Source organism: Suricata suricatta, chromosome X, assembly GCF_006229205.1.
Source record: "Suricata suricatta isolate VVHF042 chromosome X, meerkat_22Aug2017_6uvM2_HiC, whole genome shotgun sequence".
In the NCBI taxonomy this organism is placed as follows: Eukaryota; Metazoa; Chordata; class Mammalia; order Carnivora; family Herpestidae; genus Suricata; species Suricata suricatta.
In genome coordinates, this window is record NC_043717.1 from 96,869,723 (window position 1) to 96,879,723 (window position 10,001).

General features: G+C 43.4%; 1 protein-coding gene across 1 annotated transcript; it reads left to right on the top strand.

The window, feature by feature from the left end:
- Positions 1–1,116: 1,116 nt before the first annotated feature.
- BRS3 (bombesin receptor subtype 3) lies at positions 1,117–5,232 on the top strand. Its single transcript, XM_029931062.1, has 3 exons — positions 1,117–1,550; positions 3,160–3,511; positions 4,822–5,232. The coding sequence occupies exons 1-3, from the start codon at positions 1,117–1,119 to the stop codon at positions 5,230–5,232; spliced, it is 1,197 nt and encodes a 398-aa protein (XP_029786922.1).
- Positions 5,233–10,001: the final 4,769 nt, after the last annotated feature.

The following is a 10,001-nucleotide window of genomic DNA, read 5'->3' on the forward strand; positions in this document are numbered from 1 at the left end:
ACCGCCTTAATTTTCTTCTTCCCCGAGTTGACGTAACCATCATCTACCTGCCCATCTTCTCTGGGGCCACCTACGGCATTCCTTCATTTGAAATGAATGACTTTCATTCTTACAAGCCCTTGTGTGTTGGGATCTCTGAGCATTGTCCGGTATGACTCCGTTTGGCAACAGGGCAGGTTCATTATTAACCATTGCTAAAGAGGGAACCCCTAAAGAGCATTTATAAACATACGGGGCATTAAAGCAGACAGTCAAAAAGCTAAAACTGTTTGATTAGGACATTTAGAGACGATGCAACTGGTGGTTTGCTTGGATTTTTAATCTCTTACAGGTTGCTTGGGTATTCTGCGGCACAGCCCCCCTAATGCTCAGAGTGGGGAATTACTATGTGTCAGAACGAGGTGATAAGCCCAGGGTCACCTGAATGATTCCTCCTTGGAAATGACATCAGCCCTGTCAAAGTGGGAATGATTTGTTGCCTCAGTGCCTCTCTGATATTAAATCTAGAGGGGTGGATTCCACTTTGTGCTTTAGGGGACACACATACTTACTTCTCATGTAAAGGAACACGCAGTATACCATCTTGTGATGGTAGAAAAATGGATGAGTCCGTGGAAAAAACGGACAACGCGTATATAGATTTTTGTGCCCAGACATGGAAACAGAGTGATTCTAATAAACAATAAGTATTATTTTATAAGGTCTAATTATTTATAAGGTTCCCCAACAGGGAAGAATAAGCAACTGCAGAGCATTTCCCCGGGCCCCCTCCCTCTGTCACGCAAACGCCAATAAAACTCCTCCACCTCCCACCCTTCAATGCCAGATCTGTAAACGCCAATAAAACTCCTCCACCTCCCACCCTTCAATGCCAGATCTGTAAACGCCAATAAAACTCCTCCACCTCCCACCCTTCAATGCCAGATCTGTAAGCATTTAGCCAAGCATGCTGGGAGACACAGAACAACTGAAGGAAAGGAGTATCCGGGTATCTTGAATTTGCTTGCCATTCTGCTCTGCTCTACCATCTCGTTACTAGACGTAGGCATTAGACGTGACAATCAACTACATTTAAACTGAGCAGAAGAAACATTCAAGGCAGAGTCCTCAGAAGAAATGTCTCAAAGAGAGCTTCAGTCACCTAATAAGACTTTAATTCCAATCACAAATGACACAGAATCATCAAGCTCTGCCGTTCCAAGTGATACCACAAATAAAGGACGGATCGGAGACAACTCTCCAGGAATAGAAGCGTTATGTGCCATCTACATCACTTATGCTGTGATCATTTCAGTGGGCATCCTTGGAAATGCTATTCTCATCAAAGTCTTTTTCAAGATGAAATCCATGCAAACAGTTCCAAATATTTTCATCACCAGCCTGGCTTTCGGAGATCTGTTACTTCTGTTAACTTGTGTGCCGGTGGATGCAACACACTACCTTGGGGACGGGTGGCTGTTCGGAAGAATTGGCTGTAAGGTGCTTTCTTTCATCCGGCTCACTACTGTTGGTGTTTCAGTGTTCACGTTAACAATTCTCAGCGCTGACAGGTGGGTTTCTCTTGTCGGTTTTATTTGCTAGGATGTGAAAGTAGGCACAAAAAAAAAGGAAGGAAGAAAGAAAGGAAAGCTTGTACTTAGCATTTACCGGCTACCGTTCGGCTTTTCTTACGGTCCGTAATAACCTAGATGTAAGATTGGAAAATGGGGGGGGGGTTAAAATAAAAGTTCGTGTAAGAAGGTTAAAATTCCTGGGTGAGCAGCGGAGAAAAGGCTAAATTGTATGGTTTAGGAATAATTTATTCTCTTTGAAGTGTAATTGTTTGCTTGAAAGAATACTGAATCGTGTGTGTTTCTCCCCCCACCCCATTCAGTTTATTTATTAAGTAAGGCAAATGGTTCGAGGTGGAAAAGAAAAACAATTCATGCTTTATGCATTAGTGCAGCCTAGTGGTGCAATATGGTCAACATTAAAACATCAGCATAGGTGTGAAATTGACCGCATACACAGTAATGTCTACCGGAAGAATGGTAAAAAGATAACATGCATGTAATTTACTTGAAATTCATCAAATTAGCCAATGGCAGAAAAACGGTGAGGTTTTCAGTTGCCTGGTAAGTTAATATAATGCCACCACCTAATGTATTTGTTTTCTCTGTAGACATTCAATGACATTCTTGTTTCCGGAGAAATAAATTAATCCGGTTGACTTTTAGAGCTCTATGAATAAAGTGTGTAAGAACCTCTGGCAGTCCGGGTTTTCACGCTCCGTTAGGATATTTTCAGTAGAAGTACTGTGTTTGTCTGTGTTCCTATTGTAGAATAAATGTGAAAGCATGAAAAAAAATTTTGAGGCTCCAAACGTTAAAAGTGATGCTTTAAAAAGCCTGCAAGAAGTCTGTAAGTAATCAATGCCTGGGAGCCCCAGAAGGAATAGTTTCTTCGGATTCTGGAATCTGAGAGGAGGAAAAGCTTTCCCTGTGTCTTTTATGGATTTTTGCTTTGACTGTTTTTTATATTCTACTTGAGGCAGATTTGCTTAAAGGCTGTAGATTTTAAGGTGAATTTGACAGCATAAAGACATCTTTGCATGGGCACGGGGTGTCCAATTTCACCCTTGCCTTGCTCTAAATCTACCTACAGATCGGCTCGAGCAACAAATTAGCACGTATGAACAGGGAAGAAATTAACCCTCTTGTATTTACTGCATAAACTCATGGAATTCTTTTCTGGGAAGGTTGATGCCTGCTCACTCACAAAGGAAGGAGAATTAGGTTTAACATCAGTCACTTAAACAAAAAGGAAATCTTTTAAAACATGTAACGTAATATACAGGTAATGAATTACTCTCAGTCATCCAAAGAAATGCTGGAAACAATGTATTCATCCTCCATAGGGGATCTACACACAAAATTATAAAATTGCAAATCTGAAATATTTCCTATTAGTGAATAAGAGAAAAGATGATTGGCATAAAATACTGAGATATATTGTGTATTAGTTACTGAAATCATAACTAATTCAGTTGCTTAATGTTGACTTAGTTCTATACATGTGGATAGAAGGCAGGACTGGACGACCCCTAAGATCACTTCTAGCCCTAAGATTCTGTAGTTGTGATATTTATTTTGACCTTTGCCTGTTGTTGTGTGTTTCTAGATACAAGGCAGTTGTGAAGCCCCTAGAACGACAGCCCTCCAATGCTATCCTGAAGACCTGTGCCAAAGCTGGCTGTATCTGGATCGTGTCTATGATAATTGCTCTGCCAGAGGCAATATTTTCCGATGTGTATGATTTGCAAGATCCCAACAAAAATGTGTCCCTTGAAACGTGTACCTCCTATCCTGTTTCTGAGAAGCTCATGCAAGAGATACACTCTCTGCTGTGCTTCTTAGTGTTCTACATTATTCCACTCTCCATTATCTCTGTCTATTATTCTCTGATTGCTAGGACCCTTTACAAAAGCACCTTGAACATGCCGACTGAGGAACAAAGCCATGCCCACAAGCAGGTATGTATGAATCAGGACTCAGTGCATGAGTTTAGAAATGAAATTCCTACTTTTGCACCTGTGACCAATAAGGTCAATGGCAGTACAGTAGTTTTGTTACGGTCACGGGCTCCGGAGGCGGTCAGACCCAGGATTTCATTCTGGCTCTATCGCATACTAGCTGTGCCATCTTGGGCAAGTTACTTCACCTCTCTGAGCCTCTCAGTTTCCTTGTCTGTAAAATGAAGATGGGGACTGGGCGATGTGTATGAAATACTCAGCATAGTTCCTGGTGAATAGTAAGCATTCAATAAGTGGTAGGACTGCTATTATTAGAAAGGGGACAGCTGAAGTTGGGAACAGTCAAAACAATTTACACCATGGGATAGTGAGGAACAGCACACTAGGGGAGACTATGAAGTGAAGCAAGAAGCCCTAACGTTATTCAATGCAAACCACTTGCACCCAGAGGAGCAAACTGAGGGCTCAAGGGATGAGGTAAGTGCCAGAGGCAAAAGAACACAGTGACTCATGGAGGCTTGATTAAGACCCTTGCAAGAGCCAGGTGCGCCCCCCTCCCATAAAGAGGAACAGAGCAAAAAGAATGTTGCCAAAACGTTGTTCCATTTGATTTAAAACGACGATTTTTCTTGGGTGGGAGGACTTCCTGACCAGTCCATGCCCTTGCTTCCACAGCGGTGCTCAGGAGGCTAAAGTTACATTTCGGGCGCCCGTGCAAAGGGTTCTCTTTGCTGTGACCATAGGCACCGAACCTGATTCATTTCTCTCATCAACAGGTGTAGGCAGGATACTTTTCACAGGAAGAGGTAGGATGACACATTGGTTTTCGTTGCTTTGACTGAACGGTCAGAATTCCTATAGATTCTGAATAATTTCTGGTACCAACGTGGCAACTTTCACACACCCTGGACGAATATTCCAGCCTAGCCAGCCTCTGCAGATGCAGGGAAAGCAGTTTCATAGAACGTCTCTCTGTTTTTAATGAAGTTAAAATTTCAAGAATTTCACAACACTCCTTGAGCTAATTGGAGGCGTCCTAGAGCATCTCAAAACCAGGGCTGGGAGTCTCTAAGTTAGAGCTAATGAGACCAAGATTCTGAGTTACCATGCCAATTAACTGGCCATATTCTATAGGCACGGGCTGCCTTCCACATACCCCAACCTATGCCTTATTTCACAAATGTATGCTCAAAGGGATGTCAGTCTGTTAACTGTTAATTTCTATGTAAATCCAGAGGATGGATTTTTAAAAATTTCTGCCAGCTACTAAATGAGTTTTTCTGTGGTCTTCCCCCACCCCCCAACCACAGATTGAATCCCGGAAGAGAATTGCCAAAACTGTCCTGGTGCTGGTGGCTCTGTTTGCTCTCTGCTGGTTGCCGAATCACCTCCTGTACCTCTACCATTCATTCACTTACCAAACCTACGTGGATCCCTCTGCCATTCATTTTATTATCACCATTTTCTCTCGGGTTCTGGCTTTCAGCAATTCTTGTGTAAACCCCTTCGCTCTTTACTGGCTGAGCAAAACCTTCCAGCAGCATTTCAAAGCTCAGCTATTCTGCTGCAAGGCGAAGGTGCGTGGCCCCTCTCTAGCTGATACCCCTCTTAACCTGGCAGTGGTGGGAAGGGTCCCAGGCGCTGGGAGCTCGCAGTTGTCTGAAATTAGTGTGACCTTGTTCTCTGGGGGTAGTGTGAGGAAGGAAGATGACAGAGTCTAGCTTTTCAATTAAAAATGGTATTTTTCCTCCCAGCATGTGAATCCGACTCTGAGCTGTGAGGAGGTGGGTGGTGTCAGGATTTTTGTTGTTTGCAAATTGTGCTGAAATCTTAGGAGTGAAAGATCCTAATAAAGTAAAAGACAAACCATGATTTTTTTTCTCAACGTACAAACGTGAACGTTACTGGGCTTTCTAAATAAAATGAAGCCACACTAGGTGTCAAAAGGCACGTTTGTACATCAGCAGGTCCTACGGGAGCTCGAATGGGAGAGAAGGTGAAATAAACACAATGACACTGGAAAAATCTAATGTGTTCCCGTCACATCTAGGCTTCTAATTTCTCATATGCTCCTGTGATTTGCATAACACGGTGTTTGTGTCATTACGTGGTGAAAATCTAGAGATTCTGTTTTGTTTATGAAAAGGGGATCAGGTAGAGATAAAGCATCTGCAGTTTTTGTGAGAAACAAAGTCCTAAAACATAAAGCTTCACAGGTTTTTTCGACTGCTCTTTTCCATTAATCTCTGTCTTATCATAGTTAAAGCTCTGCAATTTCAGTGAAAATGTTTTGGGGCCAGTGAGTATAACGTAAGGATCTAGAGGCGGGGGTTTGACTGGGTCAACACTTACTAGTTCTACTCACAACCAGCATTGATCGGCAATGGAGCAAAGTTGTCTTTCACAACTATTGTGAAGAACTTGCCTTATTCACAGGCAGAGTAAGTGGACGTGTTTATTGTCATTGGAAGGCCCCAGAGAAGGACCCCTGGGGAAAGACCTGTGAACCTGCCTGTGTCTGAAATTCTTCCTATAAGGGAATTCATGTCGCTCTGGTAAGCAGTGCCCTCTTTCTAAAAAATGGAGAAGTACCACATGAAATCCTTCACACCTGGGCAACGGTTACCACATCATCTTCCTGCTTTATTTCTTTAAACTCAATGGGTGCCCCAGTCCTGTAAGAGCATGGCCTGATTAATCTCTGCCCTTGGAAATCAGATATAAGGTTCTGATTTTCTATCCTCTGCTCCTACTCGCTAACACTAAAAGCTATACTTAATAATTGTTACTTGCAACAAACTGTTGTCAACAGACGTGTCAAATTCAGATTTGTGGTTTTACAAAATGTTTTCTTGGGGCAAATTAAAGTATATGTTTGGCGCTATAGTTAAATTTGTACTTCCAAAAACTTGATTTCAGAGTGTGCTTTTAGTGGTTTTGAGGTTTCTTTAAATGGCTTGTGTAGTTGTGAACTTCTGCTGATGATGTGGCGGATATGTATTAACACTAAACTTTACATTTGTGTAGCATTGTTTTACCTAACGTGGGCGTGCCAATATTGTGTTAGTGTTAAGCTGGACATTGTAATAAGTGGTGGGAAATTAATAAATATCAAATGAAGTTTTAAATGACTTCGTGTAAGTTTATATTTTAAAAACAATAGTTCTGACAGGGGCTCAGTAGATTAAGCGTCTGCCTCCTGATTTCGACTCAGGTCAGAATCTTGTGGTCCATGAGTTCAAGCCCCATGAGGGGCTCTGTGCTGACACTGTGAAGCCTCCTTGGGATTCTGTCTCTCTTCCTCTCAAATAAATAAATAAACATAAACAAAATAAAAATAAGGAAAAAAACAATAGTTCTGAAGAAATATAACTGAGAACCATTTTAATAACAAAACAAGTTATTTTCAAGTCACAAAACTCCCAGATATTTTACTATTTCCTCACTTTTGAGTAAAAACTATGTCTTTACTCTTCTAAACATTGCAGTTTAGAAATAACTGATAAAAGTACCAGATAACAAAAGCCAGGAAAGCTGTTTAACAGTTGATAAAACTAGAACTCAAAGAACTTTCATTTTCCTCACTCTTAGTAGTTCAGGGATGGCTTAGGGATCAGATATAAAATAATTCCCTAAATGGTTTTATAGAGCATCACACCCCCATCCAGAGTTGGGGGGTTGAGGTTAAAATCCATGGCTTTGTTTTGATTTTTTTTGGAGGGCGTGGTCTCTCCCTCTCTCTTTTTTAAACAGATCATCCTTATCAGAGCTGACCTTATAAGTAGGTCCCAATAACCACACTGCCTACTGTGGTGACAGGAATGTTACTATGGAAGACTCCACTTCTCTGGAGAGGGTCCTAAATGGGAAAAACGTTCCGGTACATGAAAAACAAATTCTGTATACTTCAGAATACAAACAATTTTGCTCAGGGTCTGCCCTTCCCCAAGACTTCAAATAAAGGACCATAATAATACACTACAAAGCAGGAAAACAAAGTCTCAAACTTAGGTCTAACCAATATGTGCCACGGGTAAGTCTTTGTCATTGAAGCTGAAAGTGCTAGAAAACATGTTAACACCCATCGAAGGTAGCAAATCTGGGTTCAAAGAATTTCTGCAGGTTCAACCACCTTCGGTCAGGAATCCATCTTCTTGTCAGAAGGAGTTGCTTTTATTTCCACCACATGTTGAGATTACAGGAAGCAGGGACGGGAACATTCCTGAACAGAGTTAGCTTGAATAGGCCTTTAAAATATGTATATAGTTTGATAGAGTTCAGTAATTTTCCAGAGTTCCTAAGCCAGGTAGGGGACTTCTCTGGCTGAGCAGTCTGCTTTTACAAGTTAATGTGTTTTTATCCACCAAGAAGGCCATGCCCTAGTAGGCCAGGAGTATAGCATAGATCGCCCCTACCGGAGGTCAAAGAGAGAAAGATGGAAGAAGATATTCAGAGAGAGGCTGGCTGGCTGGGTCCTGAGAACTGGCTCAGCTCCCTGGGTCCAGCAGCCCCTCATGAGAACCCATCTACATGCCCGTCCTAGGATTTCAGGACTTCCCCTCCGAATCGTAATACATATGTTTTTTGTTACCTTGAGTGTTTCTACGCCTTGCAAAAAAAAATCTTGAAAAAGACGGGTTACAAAGACAGAGATGCTTACAGCTGACAGTTACGAGGGAGTTCATTCTACGAGCGCACGGGGAAATAAGAACAAACAGGAACGGCCTCATAGAGACAACGGCGTGGTTACAACAAAACGAAACGACAGTCTCAGGGTCGAACAGAACGCCACCATAGGTACAGGTGTGTGTGGCTCCTGGCACGACTGCCTCACTTATCATGAGGACTCAGCGAGCCTCTGTCACTGCCTCGGCTTCTCCACACCAGGCCCCTGTGCCGTCACCTTCTCCATGTGGGCCTCCTGACCTGTGTGTTACCCTATGTCCCTGCCTGTTCCCTACTCAGTCCTGTCCCTGGGAGAGGCTTAGTGGCTTATACAGCCTAATTCAGTCTAGAAAGCAGGGCTACTCTGCCAGGTCGCCTCACGGGCCTCTGGGCAGCCTGTGGGCCACGCTGGCTGGGTCATATGGGACCCAGACGTAAGGAACCATTTTGGCCACCTGTTCAGAGGGGCCTGTGGATACAGCAGGCATTCAGAGGGTCACGTGCAGTAGTAGGGCTTTGTAGCATATTATCATCTATGCTGTGAACTCACTCAGGAATGAAACAGGAGCCCAAGAACACATTGCTGAAAACAGCTGTACACTATTTTGGGATCCAGGAAGAAATATTTAGCAATGCTTAAATAAGTAAGCCTAATAAACCTCCCATTATCTATATTATAAAAACCCATGCACGTTCAGTTCTCCGATAGTCCCCAACAGCACAAGAACTTCGTGAAAAACAAATGTAATGGGGGGGGGAAACTCACCCTAACCCAAGCTATTATTTAAAAATCACTGTTATGGTTGAAACCATGTTCTCACAGCTGGTATTTGGGGAGTTAGGATTTTCTAGAGCCCATGTGCAACTGCTATATTTAGAATCCAAAGGTCACTGGAAGAGCAGAAATAATTTCTTCTGGTAAGCTTTTCCCCACCCTCAAGTCTGGTGTATGAAATTTTATGTTTACGCATAATGAGTTCATTATTGTTAGTTTCAAAGGAATTAACAAAAACGTTTTAAACAGTTGCTTTTCGTGCGACAAATACTCATAAGCATCTAAACACGTGTGTCTCCCTTGATTTGTGCCCATCTCGTTGATTGCTGGCTCGCCAGGGCCTGGCACAGTCCCTGGCCCCTGTTCAGTAGATATCTGCCCAATTATATATATATATATATACCTCTTTATTTTCTACGACGAATATGTCTTTTTTGAGAAAAAGCTTATGGAGAACAAGTATTCTGTGCTTTTCTAAAAGAAAGCCAAAAAATCGAAGTTAGTGGGCCGGTAAAGTTGGTGCTTACACTTGGCCGCTCAAGGTTTGGAGCCTGCGCCCCTCTGACACGCGGTGTAGACGGGGCAGGCATCTACTGCCCGCCCTCCCTTTCCAGAGGGTCGACCCCTAGCCTGGGAAGGTACGAGAGAGATTAAGGGCTGGGAAAAGAAGGTCGGTTCCCATCCATCGTACGTTCGTACGTTCGTACGTTCGTACGTTCATTCGAACGTTCGTTCGTTCGTTCATTCATTCATTCATTCATTCATTCATTCATTCATTCATTCATTCGCTCGCTCCGTCCTCCAACACGCACTAGCCACCGCCCCTGTGCTAGGAGCTTAGGCTAGAAGATCCCCGGGAGCCGGCGTCGGTGCTCGGGACATCACAAACCCGCCGGAGCCACGTTTCCCACGCGGAAGAGGGGAAGGAGGCCCGTCTTCGGCTCAGCCACGCACGCCCGCCCCGCCCACTCCCCCAAGATGGCGCCCGCCGAGCGGGAACCTTCCCACGCCGCCCGCCGCGGCCCCCGCGCCGCCCGAGCCCCCGGCGGC

Excerpts from the sequence above, each read along its gene's own strand:
- BRS3 (XM_029931062.1), top strand. The coding sequence starts at position 1,117 with ATGTCTCAAAGAGAGCTTCAGTCACCTAATAAGACTTTAATTCCAATC. Across the intron at positions 1,551-3,159 it reads ACAATTCTCAGCGCTGACAG|ATACAAGGCAGTTGTGAAGC; the intron begins GTGGGTTTCTCT and ends GTGTGTTTCTAG. Across the intron at positions 3,512-4,821 it reads AAAGCCATGCCCACAAGCAG|ATTGAATCCCGGAAGAGAAT; the intron begins GTATGTATGAAT and ends CCCCAACCACAG.